This window comes from Hippichthys cyanospilos, chromosome 17 (assembly GCF_059441005.1).
Source record: "Hippichthys cyanospilos isolate Australia breed blue-spotted pipefish chromosome 17, RoL_Hcya_1.0, whole genome shotgun sequence".
Classification (NCBI taxonomy): Eukaryota; Metazoa; Chordata; class Actinopteri; order Syngnathiformes; family Syngnathidae; genus Hippichthys; species Hippichthys cyanospilos.
The window spans coordinates 15,360,157-15,388,014 of NC_142385.1; the positions used below are offsets into that span (position 1 = coordinate 15,360,157).

The 27,858-nt window shown below is 43.9% G+C and overlaps 1 protein-coding gene across 4 annotated transcripts; it reads right to left on the reverse strand.

The window, feature by feature from the left end:
* Window positions 1-355: 355 nt before the first annotated feature.
* Window positions 356-27,501, reverse strand: adam12a (ADAM metallopeptidase domain 12a). 4 transcript variants are annotated; one of them, XM_088439511.1, is made up of 23 exons: window positions 27,153-27,501; window positions 21,226-21,338; window positions 20,223-20,296; window positions 13,005-13,083; window positions 11,456-11,535; window positions 10,691-10,877; window positions 8,629-8,694; window positions 8,498-8,569; window positions 8,228-8,397; window positions 7,769-7,853; window positions 7,273-7,421; window positions 5,888-6,065; window positions 5,258-5,347; window positions 4,983-5,175; window positions 4,794-4,902; window positions 4,097-4,295; window positions 3,948-4,025; window positions 2,955-3,063; window positions 2,749-2,881; window positions 2,497-2,611; window positions 1,982-2,182; window positions 1,491-1,603; window positions 356-1,082 (listed from the first exon to the last, which is right to left on the reverse strand). In XM_088439511.1, exons 1-23 carry the CDS (start codon window positions 27,226-27,228, stop codon window positions 1,013-1,015), a joined length of 2,739 nt encoding a protein of 912 aa, XP_088295637.1. In that variant the 5' UTR covers window positions 27,229-27,501; the 3' UTR covers window positions 356-1,012. The 4 variants fall into 4 exon arrangements, with proteins under 4 accessions (XP_088295637.1, XP_088295635.1, XP_088295636.1 ...); XM_088439509.1 differs by having other exon boundaries at window positions 1,982-2,203; XM_088439510.1 differs by having other exon boundaries at window positions 2,749-2,887.
* Window positions 27,502-27,858: the final 357 nt, after the last annotated feature.

Genomic DNA, 27,858 nt, shown 5'->3' on the forward strand with positions numbered 1-27,858 from the left:
ACCATTTTTCTAATTAATAAATTGACAAACGCATTTAAAATTTATCAGTAGTTTATGAAATTAAAAAAATGTTCATTTTACTCTAAAAGAACCCCATAAACAGCTAAATCAAATAAACGGCACCTTTCCAGGGCTGTCTTCAATTTCAAAATACTTAAAGAAATATACAACAAATATCGACTTCAAACATCGATGTAAAATTTCTTATAAAAGTTAAAATTACGACTGTCATGCTTTTATTTTGGAATGAATCTGAAACGAGAAGTTTTTCAAATATATTCAGAGGATTAATAAACCACAAATGAATAGTGTAAAAATCATAAAAGCGCACCAAATAATGCACATGGACAGGAAGTACACTTTAGACTGTTTACTGCACGTAAGATGTATCAAACATTTGGCTTAGAAAAACGTGTTCACCTGTAACACAACACTCAGCGCACAGATTTTTTTTTGTTTTGAAAAAAAAGTAGTGCATGGTTACAAGTATCAAAAGTTAAAAAAAAAAAAAAACCTTCATTTATGTCTATTTTTGGGGGTGTGATTTCACCGCCGAAACAACAATAAGAAATGACAAAACTAATGCAGTATATTTGAGATAATCAAAGATATTTCACAAAGTGTTGAAGTGAAAAGCAGAGCAGTCCTTCGCTGGCTTCAAGTTCAAAGTTTAGCATTGCACGCAAGAAACATATTAAAAAAAAGAATCCAAGTTGATACAATTCACAAGTAACCTTTTCCGAATCCCCCCAAATTTTGCAAAATGTTTCAAAAATGCTCTATTTAAAAAAAAACAACAACAACAAGACAGCAATGGCTGTAATTCTTAGCTCTTGTAAAAAAAAACAAAAGTGTCAGGCACAGTGCACGGAGTCGCCACAAATAAATAAGGGTCAGATAAATAGTTCACTTGCGTGTACCTGAACTCATAGCACCGAGGAGGCGCATCACGGCCGCCATTTTGAAAGCGGTCCTAAGTGCAAACCATTCCGCCGTCGCCGCGGCAATGACGTCATCTGCTGTACTTGACGCTGGCCACCGCGCGGGGCTTGTTCGGAGTGGCGGGCTGCTGCTTGGTCACGCTTCGAATTGCAAACAAATAAAAGATACATTTGCCGACAAGAAGGGTTGCAATTGCCACAATGTGCCGCAAGATGGCGACAAAGAACGTTGGCGAGTTGGATTATAATTTTATGGTGAAATTTGAACTCGTATTGTTGGTAGTTTGGATGGCACGAAAAGGAGCACTGAATTGATTTTTTTTTTTTTTATCAAGTTGAAAAAAAAAGGGTTTTTTCCTTTGCATGTATCCAATAGCTTGGTCCCCAAAAATCTACAAATTTGTGAGTTTGGGAATCCAAACTAATTTTGATTAAAACAAAAAAAAAGCTACACACTGTTTCACGGAAGACTTAACAACGTTGTGCATGTTAGCACCGTTCCATTATTATGTGGAATTAAGAAGAGGAGGGTGTTTTGGGGGAACTTACTTTGCCGGGAGGGGGCGCAGGGCTTTGGGTTGGGGTCTGGGTCCGGCTGCGGCGCGAGAGGTCCGGGGGTCGGCGGGCAGGGGCTTCTGAGGGGGGCCGGGCCGCTCTGTCTCCTGAACCGAGAGTAACAATAGCAAAGAATATCCACAAGAGGGCGCGCTTGGCTAATACGAGGATATTTATTATTCTATTAGTGATGTAAAACATTGTCCAGAAATTAACTGGATTGTTCATCACAAACCAAGATTATTATTACTTTTTTTTTTTAGAAGGATGAATGCAGATTTTAAAAAAATCAGTCATATTGTATTTACATTCTTATACTTCAAAATTACATAAATAATACACTATACGCATTAACGAGATACGCGTTAACTAAACAATCTGAAATATGTTTTGAATCAATTGATAAATTACTTATCTTAAAAATAATCCAATTGTTTAACAACTTATTTACATTATAACGTTTGAATTTTTTTCTAGATGCTCACCGCGCTTCGGGCGTTGAGGCGCGGCGCCCTGCCGAACGCCACCGCCGTCCTGGCCACGGCCACGTGGACGCGAGGGTGTTGATGTTGAGGAGGCGGCGGCGGCGAGGGCGCTCCGGCCAGGGACACGCTAAGCGAGAGCGGCTGGCACTGGGGCAGGCGGCGCAGGCTGTGCGACGGGTACGGCGCCGGCGCCGGCGGGAGCTGCGATGAACACCAAGACCCCTTCACATCCAGGTAGGAAGAAAACCCGGTTTTGGAAGGCCCGCCGTCCAGGCGAGGCTTCCCGAGAACCGAGCCGAAATGTCAACATTTTTGGGAGAAATGAATAACCCGACAAATAGAATAACCCACATAACAACCCATTTTAAAAATGCATTTTGTACGAAACACCAACACCACGAAACCCAACTTGTTAAAGTTGTTTTTTTTTTTTTTTTTTTTTACTTGTTTTCTATGTGAATTGAATGACCCAAAAAGTTGGGGGAAAAAAAGAATGTCGCTATGACATTACGAACCTTAAAGATGGTGGCGCTGTGGGGCAGAGGCGGCGCCGGTCGGGACGGCGACGGCTTACTCGCGGGCTCGTGCCGCTTGGGAGTGGATGCCGTACCCGTTGAGGCGCTTACGGACCTGGGCAAAAAAAAAAAAAAAAAAATACCGAATGAAAAACAAGTATTTTGGTGAACTCAATCAATCCCAAATACGTCTTTTTATGTTTTTTGAGGCATTCAATCTCATGTGTTTATACGCATTTCGAAAAAAAAAACCTGAGCTTATCGGTCGGGTCCTCCTTGTTGTCGAACACCCTTCGGAGACTTTTCCGCTTGACGCACAGCACCGCGCCGGCGCTCGCCACGGTGAGCAGCACCGCCAGGACGCCCAGCGTCACATGGACGCCATCTGTCCCTCAGGGGACAAAAACGCAGCTTAAAGTGACCCGCGCCAGATAAAGGCGACATTTTGGCGAGCTTACCTGCCAGTCGGACGGGACCGCTGTCCACGCTGCCCCCGAGACCGGACGCGTCGCAGAAAGGAGGTGCGCGGTGCGCCTCGCAGTGGCAGTTTTTGTTATTGTTACAAACCTGGTTCCAAAAAAAAAAGTTGATTCCCAGCTATTAATCATAAAAATTTAACACGACTATTAATCATAATACATTTGAAGTTTCTCATGAAAATAAATTCAGCTCATTTCTATACATTGCAAAATCATCTCGCGAGCCGGATTAAACCTGTTCATGGGTCAGAACATGTTTAACAACACCGCTTTAAAACCCTGCTCCTCAACCTTTATTTTTAATGTTGTGAAATATTGACTAGCGCAGGATATCTTTAGATAAAAAAAAAAAACAAGAAGCGTCCTTTGTTTCAGTTAGTTTGCTCTTCAATTGAAAAGAAAACCTTTCTGTCATGATGTTGATTTATGATGATGCGCATCCATGTACGACTCAACAAATTAAAGGCGTACGGCGTTTTGCAAAGAATAACGCATTACAACACGTATTTAGCAATTAGGCGCTTCATGTTCTAATTAATTTGCTCTTAGTTTGAAAATTAAACTCGACTGTGTCACAACATTAATTAGCATTCAGTCACCTGCAGAAACACAGACTTCACGTAACCCCCCCATTTGAGTACATCTGCTTCATAGTAGCTTTTTGACGATGAAAAAGCTATAATGGTGCACCAGATTGTATTTGTGGGTCACCTTTTCCCAAGTAGACATTTTTTTGTTTTTTGCTTGTATTTTGTGGAGGGGGGGGATGAACCCCCAAGACTCTGATGAATAGCTCCTGGCGCTAATCATAAGTGAAGCCATTCCGCCTAATTGAGTGGGCGTCCCGGATGATTGATGGTGCGGCTCCTTAATGACGCCCCAGGGGAAAAGCTGGAGGTGCGCCCTCGAGTAAAGACGCCCCGGACGTCCCCTTGGCAAACAATAAACGAGGGGGGGGCACGGCGGACTCACCCCTCGGCCGTTGCACTTGGAGACGCACTTCTGCACGCCGAACACGCTGATGTTCTGGCACCGCCGATTCAGGCACATCTAAAGGAGCGCGCAAATGGGAGCCTTTCCAACCGCGGACAAACCGATGGCGGGGGGGGGGGGGGGCGTACCATTCCGTCGCCGCACTTGGTCCCCGTCAGCACCAGGCCCGGGTCGGGCATGTCGTCGCCCAAGTAGACGTGCGTGCCGCGGCACAGGATCCTGCCGCCCTCCCGCAGGGGGATGTTGGTTTCGATGGAGACGGCGTTGGTGCCGATGACGGGGCGGGTGGCGCCCCCCTGGCACTGGATTTTGCCGCATTGGGCGTCCCTGCAAAAGCGGACGCGAGGTTGATGGACGAGTTGGCGTCTAGCCACTTTAGCGTACGCAAAAATGGGAATGCAAAAATAACCTAAACCGGGTCAAAGGGGGACCGAACGTCAGTTTGTTTTTTTCCAACCAGTTGGGGTCATTTTTTGCCTAATATATGTATGTTTACCCACTAATAAGTTATTTGCTTAACCCCAAAAATTGTCATTTCATTTTGGACAAAATTTGGGGTGTTTTTGACCCAACTCGAAGAGTGTAAAAAATGTTGATTAAACTGGTTCAAAAGGTAGCAAGCCAATATTGGAAGTCATTTGTTTTACTCCGAAAATGGAGTCAATTTTTTTTTTTTTTTACCCAATTTGGGTTATTTTTTGACTGCAGTTATCTTTGACTCAACTGTTAGACGAATGAAAAAAAAAATACACAGAGGTAAAAAAATAACCCAATTTGGGTTGAAAATAACAGCTGGGCTGAAATTGTCCCCGCCCCCGCCTTTACCGTGCGTCGCATTTGGCAAAGGATCCTTTGGCGTCTTTGCCGCAGTTGCCGTAGGGATCGCCCGCCGAGTTGACTCTCTGGAAGCAGATGCCGGGCGCCGCCTTGGCGCCTGCCCCCCCACCCGCCCGCAAAAGTCATTAGCGGAAGCGTCGGAAGCGTCGGGGGCGGCGCCGCCCCCTGCGCCCTCACCTTGCCCCCACAGCGTGACGCACTGCTGCTCGTGCGTCTGGCACACGCCGTTGTAGCAGTAGCCGTCGGCGCCGCAGGCGTGCCCGTCGTGCAGGTAGACGTTGGCGGGGCAGTGGGGGCCGGCGCCCGTGCAGAACTCGGGCAGGTCGCACGAGTTGCCCGCCCGCCGGCACGGCGTTCCCGCCGGCTTCAGCTGCCGAGCGGGGAGGGGGAGGGGGAGGGGGGGGGGGGGGTGAGCGGCGGATTTTCCGGCCTCGGGGGAGCTCGCTTCCTACCTGACAGTCGTGGCAGCACTGGCCGTGGGCGCACACGGCGTCCGCCTTCAGGGTGCACGTGCTGGCGTTGCAGCAACGGTTCATGCATTCCTGCGCACACGCCGCATTTGCCACTCACTTCTCTTTTTCTGCATTTCATGCCTTTCTTTGTGCAATAACCATTGCGGTTTTTTTGTTTTAAATGCAAAAACAAAGACAATGCAGCGATATTTTTTACAAATATAAGTCACGCAGAACGTATATTTAACGACTGTGCGGTATTGTGCACAATCCTTTAATTTTTACATCAAGCATTGAAGACGCCAGGGAGCTGAAATTTCTCCCACATCAAAGGTCGACATGGCACATTTATCACACAATCATGTGTCATGTCCGTTTGTGGGGGTTCAGCTCTCCCTAGTGCTAGGAAATGGTACTTCAGGGGGCTTTTTTTGTTGGCATTGGCCAATCAAATTTCATGAGTTGAATGGCGTGATGGGATCAGTGCATTAATATTTTCAAACTGGGAGCAAATGAATCGGAACATGAACATGCGTTATAGCTCATTCGATCCTCAAGTCCAGACATTTACATCTCAGGTACTTATTAGTATTTCGCACTATATCTTAATTGTCTTTTTTTTTTTTTCACCTCTGGCTCTCCGCAGTCGCACTCCTCGTCCTCCTCCACGTAGCCGTTGCCGCACTTGCGTCCGCCGTAGAGCACCTTGAGCTCGGGCATGTTGAAGAGACACATGCCCACGCCCTTGTCCAGGCTGGCCGCCAGGTCCTTCTTGCTGCAGCTGCTGAACACGGTAGGGAAGGGGTACCTGGGGGGACGCAAATATATATATATATATATATATATATATATATATATATATATATATGTATATATATATATACACACACACACACATACACCGTGTACATATATATTTTTTACACACACTATTTTGCGGTATGAATGACTTAAGTCAAAGATTTGCTTAATTATTTTGGGAATAAAATAAAAAAAATATATTTTTTTTCCAATGAGAATAAAAAGGCACAAATCTGCTCCCATCCATCCACTCCTTTCTTATTCGCAGTCAGTCTATTCTTTGACACACATGCAAGTTTAATGTCGGAAAAATTTCTCCGTGGCGACCGATAAATACTTAAGCGCCCCTGAAAAACGTCTTGTTCCGCTTTTCTTTTCCCGCAGCAAGTTAGCCGCTTTTGAATATTTGAAGTCGGCGATGTTGTCAGCTCTCAAAATACGGCTAAACATAGAAGGAATAAATCGCGTTCGAATAAGACGTCAATATTGACATTTGTTTGTGCTGCAAATAAGCCGTTATTGCTTCGTGTTGGAGCGTGCCCATTTTAATCCGGGATTAATGCATTCATTCGTCCGCGCGCACAATTCTGCTATCGCTTCCTTGTTGCCGACACTTGCTCACCCCCCCGCAGTTGAATTTCTTTCAAAGGCCACCAGGATTAGCGCGCAGTCCTTTGTCAACATTTTACTGTTGCTCATCTGCAACTGTGCCATAGTGTGTGTGTGTATATATATATATATATATATATATATATATATATATATATATATATACAGTATATATATGTTTTTTTTCTGGAAACTGTCCTCCGTTACATGTTAATAGTCATTCGTTTGCTAACGCGATGTCATGTCTTTTTGCGCTAGTGCAAAGGTTCTCAAATATGGGCCCAACTCCCCCTAGTGGTATGCAAAGGTACTTCAGAGGCACACGTAACTTTTTCATAGGGTTTCTGTAGGTATCAATCGAATGTATATTTTTTTTGTTCCAATTTTGACGTCCGAGGTCAAATGCGGGCTCGGGGCGTCGCGTGGACGTCTGATGAAATACGCCGCTCGCTTTTCACTTTTGATGGCGTCATCTCCGCTGGGAGAAGCGCGAGACGCGGCGCCGCCCTTTGTGCTTGACGCCGTTTGTTATTAAAAACACCTCGGGAGGTTCTTCTCTATCCGTTGATCGCATCGGGCGTACGTCATTGTAGGCGTCGGCTCACCCGGTGGAAGGCGTCATGATGCAGCCGCCGCGCTCGGCCGCGGCCCGGCAACCGCAGCCCCGCTCGGGCGTGTCGTGGTTCATGCCGAAGTTGTGGCCCAGCTCGTGGGCCAGCGTGACGGCGGCGCCCAGCGGGTTGTCCGAATGATCCTGAGAAGGGGGCAAAGGTCAGCCGCGACGTGGGCCGGCAAAGATGCGGCGCCGGTTGGCCATATCGGTTCATTGTTGCGGCCCTACTCTTAAATGGCTCTTCTTCGATACTCGTAGTTACAGTACCAAGTACCGATACCGCTGATTCTTTTGATTAAGGATGGGTGATTATTTTGGTATCGGGCCTTATTTCAAGCAAACAATACCGGCTAATGCGGTACTTGGTATCAGTGCTCACCCATCCTTGGTAAAACCTCATAAAAATAAGAAATCCGTCATCTGTGCATCCGTAGTGTAGAACGTGAGCACAACTCGACTGGTGCAAAAAAAACAAAAGCAGACGTTACCATGACGATGCCTCCGGACTGCTCGGCCGTGCACATGCTCATGATGGGCGCCATGCCGATAGTGGTGCCTTGGAAGTACACCCCGCTGAGGACAGAAAACGATTGATCATCGAACCGATAAAACTTTCGATCCAAGTCATGTCCGACGCGAGCTGTTCTAAAATGGGGAGTTCGATTTTAAGTCGGTCGCATATTATTTAATCTTTTTTTTTTTTGTTTCATGATGTGACAGGAACAATGCGTTTTTCTTTTCAAATTAAGAGCAAATAAACTGGAATATGAAGCAACTTATTTCTAACTGTGCAAAACGCTACAATTAGCTTAGTATTGGAGCTGTGAAAATCCACAAATACTTGATACCTTGATTACCTGCTGTAATTTTTGAAAAAAAAAAAAAAGCTGTGTGCATGAAATAAGAACGGCACTCAAAGCCTTGGCGGAGGTAATAACGAGGTGCACCTAATGAGCTGGGCGTTATCGTGGGGCTTGCGAGGCAGAAGCTTGACTTTTCTCCAGTCCAGGAACTCGTGCAGGGTGGCGAAGGGGTCCTGCGTGACCGGACACTTGTCGGCGTCGCTCCACACCTCCAGGCCCACCAGGGCCACGCGGATATTCAGGGCCCTGTAGAACTGATCGCCCGCAATCGCAAAATGGAGACGTCGGGACGGGACGGGACGGGACGGGTCGGGTCGGGACGGGACGGGTCGGGACCGGGCGGGACGCCTTTACCTTGTCCACGTAATTGGCCATCTCGGCCAGGCGCTGCTTGACCTTCTCCACGTCCTTGCCTTGCTTCTGGAACTGAGGCCGGCGCGCCGTTAAAGTAAAAGCGAGGCGCGGCGCCGGCGCGCGGCGCTTACCTCCCGGTTGTCGGCCACGATGATCAGCTCCACGTATTTGGTGGTGCTCTGGATGTGCCGCTTGTGCTGCAATGTGGGAAAAAATTAGCTAGCTGGCTAGCTAGCTTCATTGCAACATATACATACACACACACACATATATATATATATATATATATATATATATATATATATATATATGTGTACAGTATATATGTATTATACAGTATGTATACCACGCCAACAGGGGTACAGCTTTGGATGCCGGCTTCTTATTGGCCGAGCGTTCTGGAGCGGGCCCAAGCCGGAGCCTTTTGATCCCGCCAGCCAGCAGCGCGTCTTATCAGCCACACGCCTTTTCCATAAGCCGCCACGGGCACGCACGCTCCAAATTACAAGCCGCCACATCTCAAAGTTCCCAAAGGGAGCCGCGCGCGCGCGCGCGGCGCAGGGCGGGGCGGGGGACCCGTCTCATAGCGCTCGTTCCAATAAGCATCCATTTGTTTGCGCGGAAAGGAGACGGGCCGGGATTCGGGTTTGTCGTCCCTCAGGTCGCGTTCGTCTTCCATTTTGATCATGTATATTTTCATATCTTTTGTAACGCGCCCGTCAAAAAGGGAAGGGCCCAGCCAAATAACTGCAAGAGTGACATATTCAGGATGAGTGTTTTTTTTTTTTTTTTTTGTAGCCAGCTTATCTCAGGAGCCTCAAGCAAGCGCGGCTTATCAAAGAAGTCCTGCGGCTTATCAAAAAGACACTATTTTCTTACAGCACAAAAATGAAACGATGACTTTCATACTTAATTTAACGCCAGTCATTTTTAGACCCTCCCTTCGGGAAAAAAAAAAAAAACAAATAAGCACCTGGGATGGAATGTTTGGCCTTTGGAGTTGAAGCTAGCTAGCCTCAATCGACCTCGGAGTGGGCTCGTGGTGACGTGCGTCCAACCGCCGGAAAATAATGCGATTTATTGTTACCTCCTGCGCGGAACGGCGCTCGCGTCATTGTTTTCATATGCCGTAAGAAAAATGGAAAATCGAGCCATATGTTTGGCGCCCTTCCCGACAAATGTGCTAGCATCCGCCGAATGATTTAGCAAAGGGGGGCCGGAAAGTCCCCGACTTTGAGTGAAGCGCGGATCGGGATCGCGCTCGTTTCCCGCGCGTCGCCATCGATCAGGCGCAACTTTTGGCTCGCTGCAAGCCGGCGGCCGCCGTTTAGCGCTTTTTGTCCAAGCTAGCTGTCTGCGCCGCGTAATGCTAATGGTCGCCATTATATCCGACGGAAAGACGGATAAATAATTCAACCGAGCGACGGCGTGATAAAATATAAAAGACGTTCTCTTGAATAATTTGCAGTATCTACAATGAAGGATTTTCCGCCGGGTACCGTTCAGGTATCTTATTTCATTTTTATGTTTCGCATATTTAGTCACTTCAAAAAAAAAGTAAGTCTGCGAAAAATGAAAGAGAAGTTGTAAAAAATTGGAAAATGGTTGGAACGTTAAAAAAAATAAAGGAACAGGAGTAGTATATGTTTATTTTAAAATGAAAGGCGGATTAATTGGAACATGAAGCAGGTCATTGCTTTAGTGGCTCCTTGGAAAAGTTTTATGCCTTTTTGTTTTATTAAATGTTATACGGACAGCCATTGGCATTAATGACACGCTTTCCAGCAGATGAACCACAAATACCAAAAAATAAACTGATGATGTTGCACAATCAATTTTCTGGAATTGTTGAAAAAAATACAGTACGAGATTTTGACACAGTTTTTGCATGTCAGATGACCATATCGAATTGAATGCTTTGCAATTCCGTGGCGGAAGCAGTACATTTTTCTTTTCTAACTAAGAGCAAATGAATTGGAAAATGAATCAGCTTACAGCTAAATTCTGTCGTATAGCAACTCCTTTTCCAAAATGTAAGTATTACATGAACGTGCGTTGTCATTTGTGACGCAGTTTTTAAATGTTGTTTTATGATCTATTTTCTGGAGTTGTCCAAAAAAATGCCACTTCAAATGCATTGGTGAAGAAGAAAAAAAATCCACAGAGGGTATGAAATTTTTTTGACAAGCTCACCCTGGCGCCGAAGGATCGGAAGGGGCTGCGGTCAGGCGGCGCCGCAGGGCGGGAGGCGTTGACAGGATGGCGGCAGGTTCCGCTCGGCGAGCCCGCTTCTTGCGTCGGGTAGATCCAGTGAGTTCCGCGGGCGGCGCCGCCGGCCGGTTCCACTACGTACCATTTGCCGTCCACGGATATCAAACCCCTGGCACGCACCAACACGCGCACGCCGCTCATTCTTGAGCATTCGGACAAAAGTAGACTTTACGCGGTCAGCGACCGATATTTCTTTACTGTTCAGTTGATTCCTTTTTTTTTTTTTTTGATGATCAATAGCCCAACATTTTGTATAATTCACACACGTTAAAATGCATTTGGAAAAGAGCAGTTGCGCCCTCAAAATTCTCCATAAAACATTCACTCTATGGAAAACGTGGGAGAACCCCACCCAATAAAAATAAATAAAATAAAATGTGTCCCACTCAAAAACAATTGGTTAAAGAACAAGGCAACTTTTTGGGTTGTTGCACAAATCAGCCTCCAAAAAATGGCTCATTTTGTAGGACAACCAAGTATTGGGGCACTTGTTTGGACCCAAAATTTGACCCCACTGTTTGTAGAATGATTATGACATCATAGCCAATCACAGCTTTGCATGAATTTTAAATGATCTGTTAATGGGAACAAGTTACATAGAATAGCCCATAGAATGGGTCACAAAAGGAGTCGCCCAATATTGGGGTCACTTTGACCCAGTTTTTTGTTTTTTTTTGCCTCACCGACCTTAGCGCGGAGCGGCAGGTGCTGAGGCTGACGTCCGAGTCGGGATGACGCTCCACGCGGCCGTGGTAGTAGCAGTGAGCCTGAACATGAAGAACATCATCTTTCAGCTCATGTTAACGTGACCTTTCGGACAGGTTACAGCTTATTCGGAATCGGAAAAAAAAAAAAGCTTAAAGTGCATCAAAGCGCTCGAGACGAAAGAAATGCGTCAATCCTTATTCAGACCCGGAATGTTTTTGACCAACTGAGACATCCGACGCTGGTGGAAAAAAAAAGTAGAATGAATGCAAATTGTTCCGGCCCATTAAGAGCGATCTTCTTCAGAATTTGAAGGACGCACGTGGCAGTCGCAATTTGAACATTTTCAAGCCGACGACGTAAGGAAGACCAACTTGAAGCACGTTTGGCCGCAGCTCTGTTTGAAATGTGGGTTTTAACCAGAACAAGAAGAGCTCGTGAATATTTCATCTTCTTTGACTTTTCAGGCACACTTAGTCTGCGATTCAACACTTCCACTTTACCTAATGTTTTTTTTTTTTTTTTTAAGCGTATCCATTATGAATGCGTTAAAGCGCCCCCCCAAAAATTACTGCCAGTCGCGTCCCTGACCTCATCTGACTTTATTTTCTCCAGACTCATCAAACACGAATTTTGTGAGAACGGGAAGTTAAGATCCCCCCCCCCCAAAAAAAAAAAAATAATACCCAAAAAAATGTATAGTAATTAATAGTTAAAAAATGCACAATAGCAAATAAATAATACAAAAATATTTTTTAAAAAATCATCGTAAATGAAAAATACAACACATGTTAAAAATATATGATATAACTAATTTATGTAATGTATAAAATATATAAAATGTATAATTAAATGAACAAAAACATATACAGTAAACATATACATTAAATAAATCAACTGCTACTGCTTTTAATATTCAAATAAAAAGAAAAAAATTACATAACGAATAAAAACATGGTTTAAAAAATATAGTCAATGAAAAAATATATTACTATATATATATAATATATAATTATATAATGTATAAAATATGTAAAGACAAATAAATTCATGTATAATTTACAATATATATTAAAAACAAAACATAAAATAACTGCTACTTCACAAATGGAAAAAAAAAGTATATTAAATATTAGTTAAAATAATATAAAATAAATAAAAGAACATGATTTGGAAGTTATAGTACATGAAAAATTGATGTACTGTATTTAAAAACGAATAATTTATAAAACGTATAAATAATCAATGAAAAAAAAAAAAATCAACCACTACAAATTTCAATTGGGCTACAGATAAATGTGGGAGCCCTGTATTGTATTTCTTGAGAATAACATCTCAAGAATGAATGTTTTTGGTCGATGTTTTTGTCAGTAAAACTGCATCTGACGTATATAGCCGTCAATGGCAGTGAACGAGTTCATCTTTATTCGCTTTTTTCTTGAAATGACCCAAGCGGTCACTTGTAATGTAATGTGACTAAATATGGCAAAAAAAAAAAAAAAAAAAGCATGGATCCAAAAAAGCAGCATACCGTGGAGTTGTGCGAGTTTGTAACTGCGGTCCCATCATGTAGGTAATGTGTTTCTTTATAGTCTCCTGCAAACAGACCCCTGAATGAAAAATAAAGACGAGAAATGATCAGCCATCCACAAAAATCAATTCCCTGTAAGGAAGATCTCTTCAGATGCATTTTAAGAGCGCGGCGCTGCTTCGAGGGTACGTAAATTGAAACAGAGCAAAGCGAAAAAGAACAAAAAAAAAAAGTCATCATTTCACAATCAATAAAACGACCCCGAGGTGAGCGGAGATGCATTTAAACTTTTATAATCTTGACAACGCTGCCGATCAACACAATCAATGGAACCTGAAGGCTAATTTTTCTTGTTGTTTTTGGCACATTTTGGGGATCCGCTAGCCGACGTGATGCTCAAGAAGATTTCTGTATAAAAAAGTACTAATCTAACATGTTAAGCTAACCAGCTAAACTGGCAAAAATTGGTCAATATATGTAATGTGTGTAATGAGCTTGCACCATGCTAACATCCAGAGCTAACATTCTAAAACGTCTTTGTAACAATACGAAGGAGCTAGCACCGCGTTAACACACCTAACATACTCATTCTCAAAAAGAATCTAGTATTTATGAATATTTTTAACTATTTGAATGATCGGAAACAATTGGTCAACAGTTGTATTGCTTTTGTAACTGGTAGAACCATGCTAACACACCTAGCTAACCTGCTAGTTCTTAAAAAGAGCATTTGAAAGTATTTTTAACAATTTGAATGATCACAAACTATTTGTAATCGGCAAACAGAACTCGAGCTGCGGCGTGAGGAAAAAAAAATCGATATGAACTCAAAAGAAAATGAAGAATTTAGGAAGATGGGTTTTATTGGGTTTGGCTATCATTTTGACATTGCTGCCAAACGGTTGCTGCGTCTTGTACACAGTAACATAGAAAATAGCAGGAATGACAGTACTTTTCTTTTCCGCTCACATTTGGTTGCAATTGTCTCCCCAAACGCTGACTTGAGAAGAGCAAAAATTGCCGACTCCTGCTTCCAGACACAAAAGGACCTTCTGCCATAAAGCACTTTGTCAGCGGATTGAAGAGTTCAAAGTGCTTCGGGACTTTTTTTTGGGGGGATCTATTATTTTGGAATACACAACAGCTAGCGCTTATGCGGAGAAAATCCGAGGCGAGTCAAAAGAAAACAAGGGTTACCCCCGGGGAACCGGCAGGTAGCTTAAGGCGGATCCGGAGCTCGGGGGAAGATATTAGAGAAGACGAGAGACAAACAAAAGGACGTGGGATCGGGAATCGGGAGTTCATCCCTTCCCGCCGCTTTGCCCGCCGCTTCCATAACCGGAACGGACAAAAGGCCGAGTAATCCCTCACAATAAAGCCGCTCCGACTTTTGTTAATTGACCTTTTTTGCGCATTAACGGCACCGCCGCCATTACTCTTCTCGGAAGCCGCCGCGCCGTAGACTTTCCGGTGTCTCGTTAGATCCGGACGGCGCGAAACCCCGGGAACTTCTCCGCGACGTTTTCCGAGGTAATTGTGACAAATGCGGGAGGGCGTCGAGCGCGTGAAAGTTCTGGCGCGGATCAAATGGAAATATGTGGAGCGGATGAAATCATTTAAAGAGTTATGCGACCCATAAAAGGCAATCTTGGAAGGCCAATTAGCGCAATAAAAGCCATCCGGGAGATTCACGAGGCAACGTGCTTTTAATAATGTTCCGACTTGGCTGGCGGGGAAAAAAAGGAGTTGTGAATGGTGACCCCGTCAGAAAAGAGAGTAAAAACCGGTCCGGGATTGAATGATTTTTCCAGAAGCACGGGAAGGGATCCAGTCTTGCTGGCTGCCAAGTTTGACGTGGGCGCCAAGTGGAACGGACCTTTCCCAGCCATGTCCCTGATCCTCACGCCTTCTGTAACTCCCAGCATTCCGCGGTGCCCACCTGACAGTTATTTACGGGCAGATGGCGGAGATGATCTAAGAAGTATTCTCTTGAACCCCTTTAATTAGTCCACACCTGCCAGAAGTCGTTGCTTTGGGCTGTGTGTACGCTTCCCAAGAAAGTCCAAAACAGACCCGCTCCGAATAGCTCCAAAGCAACTCCATCTGTCCAAGGTGGTTTTGGAAGCATCGCTTCGGTCTATCAAGTGAATCCTTAGGTCGGTTTGGATGAGATAGTTTGGTCCGACGGAATTTGGGGGAAAACGCCGTGGGCTAAATCAGCGAGTTCAAAGATCTTCTGGCGTGCAGGGCTGTACAAAATTTGCTTGACTGGCTGGAACCGTCACAGAGTAAGCCCTTAACCGACAAGGTGTTTTAAGGGTTATTCTTGATCTCGTTTGGACTTGAACTTTGACTTGCACCTGCGACTAGCGGACTTGACCCAGACTCTAACCTCTTTGACTTTGACTGGACTTGGATCAAGAGTTTTGTGACTGAATTGATTTGAACTCCGGCCTTTGCGATTCCCATTTGACCTGGACTCAAACCTTTGAGACCCGGACTCTGTTTGTGACTGACTTGACGGGGACTTGGACCTTTCTGACCCAAACTTGATTAGGACTCGGACCTTTTGTGACTGACTTGATGTAAAACTCTGACCTCTGTGACTCGGACTCGACCTGGATTCCAACCTTTGTGACCCGGACTCTGTTTGTGACTGACTTGACACGGACTTGGACCTTTCTGACCCAAACTTGATTAGGACTCGGACCTTTTGTGACTGACTTGATGTAAAACTCTGACCTCTGTGACTCTGACTCGACCTGGATTCCAACTTTTGTGACCCGGACTCCGTTTGTGACTGACTTGACACGGACTTGGACCTTTCTGACCCAAACTTGATTAGGACTCGGACCTTTTGTGACTGACTTGATGTAAAACTCGTCCTCTGTGACTCGGACCTCCAACCTTTGTGACCGACTCGATTTGGATTCAGACCTTTGTTATGTCTTGTCTTGGCTCCGAACTTGACTCGGACTTCAATTCGACTTCAATTCCACCCCAAGATGATATCGTGATGCAATTCAACCGAGACCACTTTTGGAGCTCCACCAAATAAACTGAGACAACCCCTGGCAAGTGGTCAAGGACCGAGTGAATCGCTCTACCCGAGACCACCCTCGGGCTCGCGCAAACTAATTCAACCGGCCCGAAACATTCCGAACGGTGACTCGAGCATATCATGTAAAAAACCTGAAAAATCCCGTCCGATTCAGAAGCCGCCGAGCCCCATTTACTAGGACGCCCTCGTTATTATTCTTAACCCGGCGCGGCGAACTGCGAGACGGTCAGATGCGATAGCCATTAGCATCGGAGTCTTCGCGATTATGGCACTGACATTCACCTCAAGATTGATGCGGCGGAGCCCGGGCATGCCCCTGGAAATCAATTAGGTGTCATCTCAGCACGACGGATGACTCGAAGGATCCCAATTACAGGCCGGGCGGTGATGAATACCTCCCCCTCAACAAAAGGATTAAATAATTGGAATGGGGAGCCGCAACAAATACACCCTAAGATGATATAGTGAGGTAAACACACACGCGGGTCTGGTAGCGGCCATACAAGGGCGCGTGATTCACTTTTTCGATCGGCGGGTTATCCGCGCGCAACTCGGCCCGTTCGACTCATTTCGTTTCAAAACCGGGTCAAGTGTTGGGGGCAATGACTCTGACCTCGCGGACCCGACTTGTCATCAAGTTAGGGTAAAACGCTAGCAAAACATGAGAAAAGCCCAATCATGTTCCCTTTTAAAAGTCAGAAGTGATTTGGACAAGCTAGCTACGTTAGCAACTGAAAAAGTACGTGGCTCGGAGTGTCCGCATCGGGTAAAATGATGCAATGGGAGAATGGCGTCGATCTTTGGGGGGAAAAAAGCGCTCGCTTCAAAGTTAGCAAAAGTGCTTTCAAGAGAGAGAGAGAAAAAAAAAAAGCACATCATGGTGAAAATCAAAAAACGGCCGTGAGGTTTTTGTCAGGGTTATTCAGGGGACAAGCGATGCTGCGGGAATACTTTCTAGATATACGGCAAAAAAAAAAAAAGGTGAAGATAAAAATGACTTGTCAATCAATGCGAGCTTTTGTTAAAAGCTCAAGGCTAGGAATAAACTTCCAGTTCTGCACGCCAAAATATATACTGGACCGGTTGTTCACAAATCGCTACAAGATTATAAGGCACTCCATCATTGAACGGCCTATTTGAAAAGTGCTTTCATATATAAGGCGCACCGCATTATAAGGCGCATAGAATAGAAGCTACAGTAGGGGCTGGAGCCGCGCCAAAGGCAATGTCAACAAAACAATCACATAAATCAGTCAAACTTTTCTATCAGAAATGAAGAATAAAGATGACTTGTGGAAATCTGAGGAATGGGAAAAAAATAACTCTTGTAGATTAAAAGACTGTTTGGATCAATGCGAACCTATTTTTTTTTTTTCAATGAACTTCTGAAGCCCAAACTTGAAGGCCAACGACAGACCAAAACAGTCCCAACTTGAAATATTTTCCACCAAAGCTGCCATTCTCAAACCCAAGGTCTAATTAATCGGCCACCCTGTTAAGCGAGCGCCGCTCTGAGCATCAAAATAATTGGAGTTTCTCGGCACCTGATTCAAAAGAGCGCCTTAGCCCTCAAAAAGCCTTTGAAGGAATTACATAAAAGAGTGCCACTCGGCTAATAATGATACAGCGCTAACACATGCTAACACTTCTTTGGCTATCGTAAGATCTTAATTAAGGACACGGGCAAAGATTGAAGTCATATTTTAACATTGCGTAAAGCTGGCACAAGATGGCAGCATAGCACTGACAACCTTTTTTTTCAACAACGCAGCTACCCTCCTGGGAAATATTTTATAAGCCAGGTACCATACTACCAGCAAATGGAGGGGGCAAAAAAAGTTTGCTTTATGCTCCAATTGATTTGCTCTTAATTTGAAAAGTAAAATGCACTGCTCCTGTCACCGAAATAAAAAGCGCTTGCGGAATGAAATCGTGAGGTCGGGGCGGTTTCGGGACGCTGGCTATTCCGAGTTCATGCAGGCAAAAGGTCAAACGGAGCGTCTGCTTATCTGACAGCGAGCAAAAAGACAAAAAGCAGATGGCCGCAGTGTCCTCGGGTCCACAAAAAAAAAAAAAATGGCAGCCCATTCCGAAAGCAAACAAGGCAGAAGAACACGGAACACACCGCCCGAAGGTCTGCCGCCAAAAGCCCGCGCTTTGCACTCAGCGACTGGAAGCCATTTGAGAAGCTAAAACATGACCTCCGCCAAGGCCAAACAATCCAGCTGCCTGCCTGCGCTTGAGATCATTTGGTAAAGGATAAAAATGAGCTGAATTTTTCAATCGAAGAAAAACTTTCAATGTTTTGTGACTTAATACTATTAATGTTTTGTGATTAATACTGATGTTGTGCTTAGTATTGAAAAAGAGCAACACGTTTGAAGTTGTTTTAAAATGATATAAATACATACCGTAATTTTAATGGTTTTAAATTATTTCTTTTTTTTTCCTTTTTAAATTTAAGCGCGTATGCAAAATCATTCATGTCAATCAGTTACTTCAAAACGCCGATGCATTATTTAACAAAAGCGAAAACGAATAAAATATTTCTTAAAAAAATACTTAGAAAGCAGCTTTTTAATGCAATTTGTTTTATACTAATGACTCTGACAAAAATGAAAACAAATAATGCCAAAAACGTGGCAAAAAATTGCAAATGATGTCATAACCCCAAAGTTACTAATACGTGTTTTAAAAATGTGCAAAATACTCATGAATGCGCTGGAAATGTTCTCCTTTGGGCAGCCGTTTTTTTTTTTTTTTTTTTAGGGGCACTTTGCGCAGGTTGGCGCGCTAGCTCCAGGCGGCGCGCGGCCTTTCTGCCCGCTCAAATCCTCAAGCGCCGTCCGTCTTAATGTCAAGGGGCAGACGCCCGGCAAACACTTTGCAAATGTCAAGAAACAAATGCCAGATACTTCCAGTGTGTCTCAACTCACCTCGCTGAAATCGAGTTCGGTTCCCTCGCCCGGTTGCATTAGCATGGAAATACCGTCTTGTGCATGCATTTAAAGAGCAAATACGTCGGGACTCTTTTGAAACGGTCCATATTTGCTTCCAAAAAGAAATCCACCAAAGAGAATGGGGCGAGCTTCACCTATTAGCGCCTCAACCAATCTGCATGTGTTTATTTTTCATAAAACATTTACATTACTCCAGGATACGGGGGTAGCATGCAAATACGTACAAATACTACCGATTATTTTGAATTCATACGTTGTCATGAACAAGCTCGAGGAGCCTGGCTCCTTTTCACTAGATCGATTTTCTAGCTAGCTAGCGAGAACGAAGCGCTAACGTTAAGTTTCTATTCTCTCGTAAATTCTCGATCATTAGCATAAACGCTTAATAGTTCCCATCGAAGGTTTCCTGGAATTTTGGAACACGCAGCGGTTTAAAGTGAAGGAAGTGAGGTTCAAAAGTTAGCATGTTCCCCCCCCCCCTACAAATAATATTTTGAAATACCTAATCCAAGTGATGCGATGTTGCATATGAACCTCACTCCTTTTTTCCTACATCTGCGTTGGTTTTCTAGCTTGATAGCAAGCTAGCAAGAAGCGCTAACTTCAAGTTTATTTCTATTATTCTCTCATAAATTCTTGGTTATTTCCATAAACTATGAGTAGTTCCCATAGAAGGTTTCCTGGAATTTCGCAACCACAGACACTTTGTTTTATTTTTAATCCTAAAATGACTTTTTTTTGGCTTTCTGATTGGCCGAACTATCAAATGGGGAGTGTTGCTTCGTTCGCGAGCCCCAGCGCGAACCTGCTGCGCCGACATTATTAGGAGCTTCTCTGGTGCGCCGGCGGCTCGGCTCTGCGCCACTGATGAACTCCAGATGTCCAAACACAGACAACTTCGGCAGCTGCGGGGGGGGGCAAAAATCTTTGAATGAAAGCCGCAGACTCGTTTTCTGGTCATTTTTATTCCGAGAAAAGTTCAGAGAGTCGGGCAACGCAGACTACAGCCACCCCTCCTACTTGCTAGCTAAAAACGCTTGCTAGCAACATCGTTGGGACGGGATGCTAATTTTGCCAGGAAAAGGGAACCGCAGTCCATTTCACTTCCTGAAATTTGCCCAAAAATGGCCATTTTTCTGGAACTTTCAAGCAACTGCGATTAGCGATGCTAAAAGCTGGAGGTAGTTAGCAACTTACTCATTTTTGTGCAGTATCAAAAGCAGCTGTTGACCTTCCGCCTCAATCAGCAGCTTCAACGACGCCGGGTGACTCTGCGAACAGACGATGACAATGAGTTGGGAAAAGCAGATTTTATTTTGAAGGAATATTTGCAAATAGTGAAACCTGGTACCAGAAATAGGCTAACATTTATGTGTCGTGTCTTCAAAAAACAATGAATTACTGTCATTGACAGCTATAGAAGTCAAATTTGCGTCCACTGCAGTGGACATTTGTTTTTGGTCTATATATTTTGACTCATTCAAGCCCTTGTGTCCATTGTGGAGGACAACCTGGCCTTTCCGATCATGTCTGGCTTGGATTCAAATAACTTTGCTGTCTGAGAGAAAATGGGCGCATCAGTGGACGCAAATGAATAGGCTGGCACTTAGGAGCATATTAGTCAAAATATGTATCCCTGGCGTCTCCGCAAAAGTGTCCCTATAAGTACCTTTCCAATTCATTGCAATTGACGACTATAGACAGCAAAGATCCATTTCTGAGATTGAACGGCGAGTCTTTTATTTGGGGGACCCCTCCCCTCCAAAAATAAACAAACGACACCATCAGTCTTCTGGCAAGGAGGTAAGCGGGAGCGCGCGTTTGAATAAATCACGCCGCAAACATCTTGCAACACAGCTTGTGCAAGGATTGAGTCCGGAATCTCCGGCGTCCCGCTTGCACTTCCGCTTGACGACACTGGACTCTGACGCGACGGGGGGGGGGGGGGGGGGCCGCACAGGGACGATAAGGGGGTGATGGATGACTTAACCCAGAGCACTTCTTCTTGTCACGGTTGACCGGGAATGAGGCGCTGATAGCACTCAGTGCGTGTGTGTGGAAGTGTGTGACAATGGAGCAGGACTCCATCCCAACGTTTGACATTTATTTGCCGAAAATGGAATTTGGATGAGTTGAGCGTACCGCAGATTGATATTGGTTGAAGCGTAGTGAACGGCTTACGGGATGCTTCTGGTCTGACCTGAGATTGGAGCCGGTGCATGGGTTTCCAGTCTTGGCCGACGAGCTGAAGCGGGATCGTGGTCTCGTAGTGTTTCTGCTTGCTGCTGGGTCTGTGCTGAACGGCAACGTTTTCTGCGTGAAAGAAAAGAATCCATCAGATGTAAAAAATCATATATACATAGCTTTGATATTTAGATTAGACTCAGAGTGGGTAGGTAGGGAGGTGGGTAGAGATAGCTAGCGAGAAAGAAATTAAAACGATTAATAAACCAGAAAGAAAGAAACATAGCCAGCCCGTTGGCAACAAAGAGCGACAACTAGCTAGCTAACGAAAAAGACTGCTAGCTAGTTAGCGAGAAAGATGTCTAGCTAGCTGAAGAGAAAGATAGCTAGCTCACTAACAAGATAAAAAGATTTTTAGCAAGTTATCCTGAATGATAGCTAACTAGTTACTGTAGCTAGAAGGAAGATGGTTAGCTGAAAAGATAGCTTGCGAGAAAGATAGATCGCCAGTCAGCTAGAAAGAAAGATAGCTAGCTCAAAGGCCAGCGAAAAAGATGACTAGCTAATTAGTTAAAAGTATGGCTGGTTAGATAGAAAACTAGATAGCTAGTAAGAATAAAGGACAGCTAATTAGCTAGAAAGTATTTATCTCTAGAACAAATAAAAGATAGCGAGCTAGCGAAAATGATAGCTAGATTTAAAGGGTGTATTTGATAATATGCCCAAAGCATGCGCTGGGTCACTCCAGCTGTTCAAAACGTCAGGACTGTGCTGTTAGGAAATTCGGTGTGCATGAAAAATAATGTACCAGCACATGCACACAGGGAACCCAGAGTCCAAAACCAATTTTTTTTTTTCAGTTTGCGCTGCAGTCCCAACAGCAGCCTACAAGATGCGTTACAGGGATTAGTTTTGTTGCAAACAGGCTTTTCTGTCTCCGACTTTCGATGTGTATGTTGCGACGGCTTTGAGGGGGCCTAACAAAGGCTGGAATTGGTTGTCCTCAAACGTAATTCATAAACAGCTGGCATCCTACTTAAAAAGGCAGATGTACTCTGACGAGAGTCCGACACAAGAGAGGTCTCAAGTGGTAATAATCTCCTCGCAGTAGGGGAGATGTTTGAAAAAAAAAAAAAACAAGTTCCAAGAGGGAGCTAGCAATCATTTGTTGCCGCTCAAACACACCAATTTGACCGTTTGCTCTCCCTCGTCTTCCAAGCATCACATTCTGTCAAAATAGCAGTTGGGGGGGGTTGTTTTGTGACAGCCGGCGGGACTTTTGACGTGTAACTTGGCTGCGCTCTCTGGATGTATTTGTTGGGGTTTATCCTCAGCTGACAAGTTTGAGGGAAGAACGGAACGTGCGCTCTTCTTCAAACTTTCAGAAATGATCAAAGTCAGTCAGGTAATATCGCTCACAGCTGCCCCCAACTTGGAGTAAATAATAAGGAACAAAACAATTGTCTAAAATCAAACAAAATCATTGATTTTTGAAGAAACTTTATAGGTACCTTGCTAGCTAGCTAGAAAAAAAGTGTATAGTAGCTAGCTAGCTAGCTAGAAAGAAAGATAGCTGGCTAGCAAGAACAAACTCAAGGTAACTAGTGAGGAAGAAAGCAGGTTTGCTTGCTAGCTAGCTAGAAAGAATCAGAATTGAAAAGTTTGAAGTTAGTTCTAGGCTCCTGTCCCAATGTTGAAACAATCAATATTCGTTGGTTTTGGATGGAAGGGTTGCTTAAGACAAAAGGTAAGAGCCAAATCCACGATCCTCTGTAAACAATTCTTACCATTTTTTTCCAAGTAAGGAATAACTACGGCTTTTGGAAAAGTGAGGTATTAATACATCATCATCATTTCCATCCGAATCTCGATACGACTCGGTTGCGTTGTGAGGTATACTGCACGAGTCATGTCCTAATACAAAGAATTCTGTTTTTAGGGGATCGGAGATGAATCTTTTGAGACATGTTGACTCACGAGTCTTGTTGCGAGCTAAGCAAAAGGTAAGAACAACTGATACGAAGCTCTAAACTTCTTCAAAAAGTTTCTGGAGATGAATTCTTCATAAGGCTTTTGCAGAGTCCATTTCTACCTTAACCTCAAGACGTTTTTAAGTCCGGTTGATCGAGACCGAAATAGTCCTGAAGAATCACGCCTATTTTAATGAGATCTGATCTAAATGCTTCAAGGCAAATGGAATCAAGGGTCCGACAGGTCTGCCGCCATTTTTTTCCCCTCCTTCGTTAATAAGCCAGAGCTCCATGGGGTCAACGGCGTCATGCGCTCCCAGTTTTTTGTCTCCGGTGACTCACCCCGCTTAATTGCTGAGTCTGCTTATTATCCGGCATTAATAACCGAACCCCCAGCTCAGCTTTGTTCCAGAAAAAAGAAAAAAAAAAAGAAAACACCCCTTGCTCTCTCAGGGTGGCATCATTAGCGGTAGAATACTCCATCATCTCATCCGGGAGGGGCTCGTCTCATTCTGAGCTTTCCAGTGGCAAAAACAGTTAGTGTGTCCATTTGTTGGTCTGCGCAAAGTATTAAGCGTGAAAAAAATAAATAAATAAAGGGAGGAATCCCGGGTCTTGTTTACACCTTCCATAAAATCAAGGCGCAAATAAAGCCGAGCCCCGGACACGATAAGCTCCCTTTTATTGCGCCGCTGTACACAGAGACACCTTGTTGCCTTTGATATTAGCTAAATAAATCAGCGCTAGTTGTTGCACGCTTTGAGAAATTCACGGCTGATTCGGGAACGTTTGGCGCTGCAAGCCTGTCCCTTGATTCCATTCAAAGAAAGGTCACAGCGATGGCAATACCAAAGCTCTACATTTGTCGAAATGACATGGACTCCTCAGTTAGCCGTGCAATGTCATAAGCCTAGCAAACATGGTCACAGAATTTGGACTCATTCAGTCCCAAAGACGTTTATTTATATGTTTATACGTTTATACATATATGTTTATATGTTTATACATATATATATATAATGTGTAAATATATAATAGAAATAAATCCCTCTAAAATATGAATAAGTTCTTTGTCACTTTGTAAACGAATCATGCTCAAGGAAATGTGTTTCCTGATATTTTCAGGTGATGTGTTTTTTTTTACTCTGCAATGATAGCAACTTGTGTACAATGATTCATGACAGAGGGAAAATAAATGGCCAAGTCAATGGGAGTTCATTGTTTTTGCCCGCAAAGGTCGTTTGAGAAAGCCGATCATCCATCAAGCTCCTCTTTGAATTAGCATCATTTGTTAGCGCCGGGATATGCTTGTCAATCACCGCCTCTGGATTAATGTTGCCGCAATTTCCCCCTGAGGGACGATAATGACTCCGAGAAATACCTTGGAAAAATCCATCTCGTGGTTCGGACTCGCTGGAGCCCGTCCAAAATTAATCTTGTCCGTCTTCTGAGTCAGCGTTCTGACTTTAAAGTGAGAAGACTCAGAGTAAAGTCAGAATTCTCACACTCGTGAGAATTATTTTTTCTTTTGCACAAAATCCTTTAAAGGATTTTTAGGTGACGATTCTGACTTCTGAGACTTTTGACTTCTGGGAATGCGGCTAGTTATAGAGACAGATAGCTAGCTAGCTAGTCTGAGTAAAGTCAGAATTCTCACTTTTCTTAGCTTTCTTTTTTTCTTTTGGTCAAAATGCTTACTTTAGAGGGAGAATTCTCACTTCTGAAAATTCTACTACTTTGACCTCTGGGAATAAAGTCAGATACAGCTAGCTAGCTAGCTAACTAGCTGTATCTGACTTTATTAGTAGCTAGGTAGCTAGATAGATAGCTAGATAGATAGATAGCTAGCTAGATAGATAGCTAGCTAGATAGATAGATAGATAGATAGATAGATAGATAGATAGATAGATAGATAGATAGATAGATAGCTAGCTAGCTAGCTAGCTAGCTAGATAGATAGATAGATAGATAGATAGATAGATAGATAGATAGATAGATAGATAGATAGATAGATAGATAGATAGATAGATAGATAGATAGATAGGAAGAGAACTAGCAAGCTGGAAAGAGAACTAGCTAGCTATAAAGAATAGCTTTTTTCACTGGCCTTAATCCTGTTCTGTAGAGTTTGGTCAGTCGGTTAGTAGGACAGTCCTTATGTGGGCGTCTCACTTGCAAGTCAGTCGGGGACTGAGTTTTTGAATCGAACACTTGATTGACAATCGGTTCGGAAGTATCAGTCAAAGGCAGGGACGGTTATCAGTTGCTCACTCAACCTGTCAATCATTCCACAAAAATATCATCCAAGCAAGACTTCCAAAGCCCTATTCTGTGTTATTACTTGTAAGAAAAAAAAAAAAACACTCAATTGCGTTCGAGAATCCGCTCAAAAAAAAAAAAAAAAAAATCTTCCGAATGGCAACGTTTGAGCGCGTAGGCTCGTAATGAATGAATAGTGCACGCCCTCGGTGGGATCCACAGGGGCAGGTAAACAAAAACCAAACAAGGAAAGAAGAGGAAGGGAGCGAGCGCCCCGGGGAATCCAGACCAAGACGACGAGGCACCATCAAGGCCAAACTAGCAAGTCTTGATCAATAAATGAAGACGCACGCTTGCCCTTGTTGCCTGCCTCTTAATTAACTCCCTGGATTCGTCAAATGCAAGAGTGGCACGCGGTCTAAAGATGTGAGAGCATACTTATCACACACACACTCACACGGCAGTACAGCTGTACTTGTGAGGACATCCTTTGACATCACGCATTTCCTTAACCAGAAATCTGAGACGATTGCCTATCTATAACCTCGACCCAAACCCAATTCAAAGCTGTTCCTAAAAGCAAGTTGAACCCACAAAACAAATGAGGACCAACCTAGATGCCCTCATTTCTCCGAAATGTCCCCACACTATCGGCAGAAAACTCAAATCGGTTCTCACTTCCTCAAAATGTCCTTGCTAAGTCGGTACACACGTTTGTACGACTGTACTTGTGAGGACATCCATTTACAACATGCATTTTTTTTAGCCCCTAATCTTAACCATCGGAAAGGATCGCCGATCCCTAACCTCAACCCAGTTCAATTCTATTCGCTAAAACCAAGTCTTGACCCTCAAAAAGAGATCCAGACTTGTGAGGACCTTCTTAAGTGTCCTCACTTCTCCAAAATGTCCTCACTATGATAGGACACACACACACACACATTTGTATAAGTGCACATGTGAGGACATCCATAGAAATAATGCATTTTTTAGCCTATAAACTTAACCATCAGAAAGGATTGCCTAACCCTAACCTCAACCCAAACCCACTTCAAAGCTGTTCTCCCAAAGCAGGTCTTGACCCCCTCAAAAATAAGTGTCCTCACCTTCAAAATGTCCTCACACACGGGAGCTGAAGTTTCACCCACACAGTGGCAACAGAAAAATAAAATTCATTAATATTTTCAACTAAGTTCCGCATTAGAGCTGTCAAAATTAATCGATTAATCGACAAGTAATCGACGATCAAATTAATGGACAACATTGATTTTGCAGTAAAACTTGTGCGGTATTTTGTCCAATCCTTTGATCTTTACATCAATGCATTTCACATCAAATGGAAATCATTAATAAAAGATATTAGGGAGCTGAAATTTCACCCTGGTGGCCACCTTGGTGGTCAAAGCTGAACATGACATGACTACTACTAGGAATATGCCATCCCTTGGCTGAAATACTGCGAATGTGTCCCAAAAATGGACACAATACTGTAGGAGGGTGTTTTTTTTTAATGAATTGCAAAACTTTAAAAACTATAAAAAATTATTGTATAATCTGTTCAATGTATTCTTTCCCCTCTTGACGATAAAGATTTTGTTCCTTATTGTTTTCTAATAAACGGATCCACAATATTATCTTGAGTTATTCCACAACTTTGAAGTTGTTATCCAAACCGTTTAAAGTGCTTCGATGAAGTTCCATAGCTCGAACTCACCTCCCGCGGGGTGACGCGCGCTCACGCACGCGCACGCCAGAAGCGCCGTCCAAATGGCCAAGTTGCCTCCGGCCATGGCGCCGCCTGCCCGACTGCGATCAGTGCGGCTCCAGCCTCATCTTCATCCTCATCTTCATCAGCATCCTCATCCTCTTCCTCAGCGGCAGCGTGCGAGTCCGATGACGTGACGAGGCGCGATCAAGTTGCAAGGGGAATCCCGTGGATGGCGAGCCATTGCCGGAGATAAGCTCGCGCGCGGGGGTGGGTGGGAGGAAAAAACCGGAAGACGAAAATGACAACAAATGGAAAGAAGAACGGAAGAAAGGTCGAGGAAAAAGCAGGAGAAGAGGCAGAAGTGTTTCGTCTTGCCAGTGACTGACCATGTGCGAGGCGAAGCCCGCATGGTCCTAAAGCCCACCCACCGAGGCGCAGGGGCGTGTCTGTCGCCAAACAAAGGGGAGCGATCCTCCAAAACGCAAACCGATAAGAAAAAAAAAATCATTAAAGACTTACATAAGAAATCACAAATATGTTAAACAATGCATTAAACGGCATTAAACGATGCAAAGCATTTTTTGATGGAAAAAAATGACTGTGATTAATTTGATTAACTTTTAATACAAATTATAGTGGTATTGTATTCACTACATATATATCATTTGCTGTAAAATTTTGCACTAAAAAACCTAAAGGCTGTGCCAATGTG

Bases quoted from the DNA above. Each gene is read 5' to 3' on its own strand.
- adam12a (XM_088439508.1), bottom strand. From the start codon at position 27,228: ATGGCCGGAGGCAACTTGGCCATTTGGACGGCGCTTCTGGCGTGCGCG. The intron at 8,695-10,690 runs GTGAGCTTGTCA...CCCACATTGCAG, and splicing joins TCCGATCCTTCGGCGCCAGG to CACAAGCGGCACATCCAGAG. The intron at 1,604-1,981 runs GTGAGCATCTAG...CTCTCGGTTCAG, and splicing joins GCCTCAACGCCCGAAGCGCG to GAGACAGAGCGGCCCGGCCC.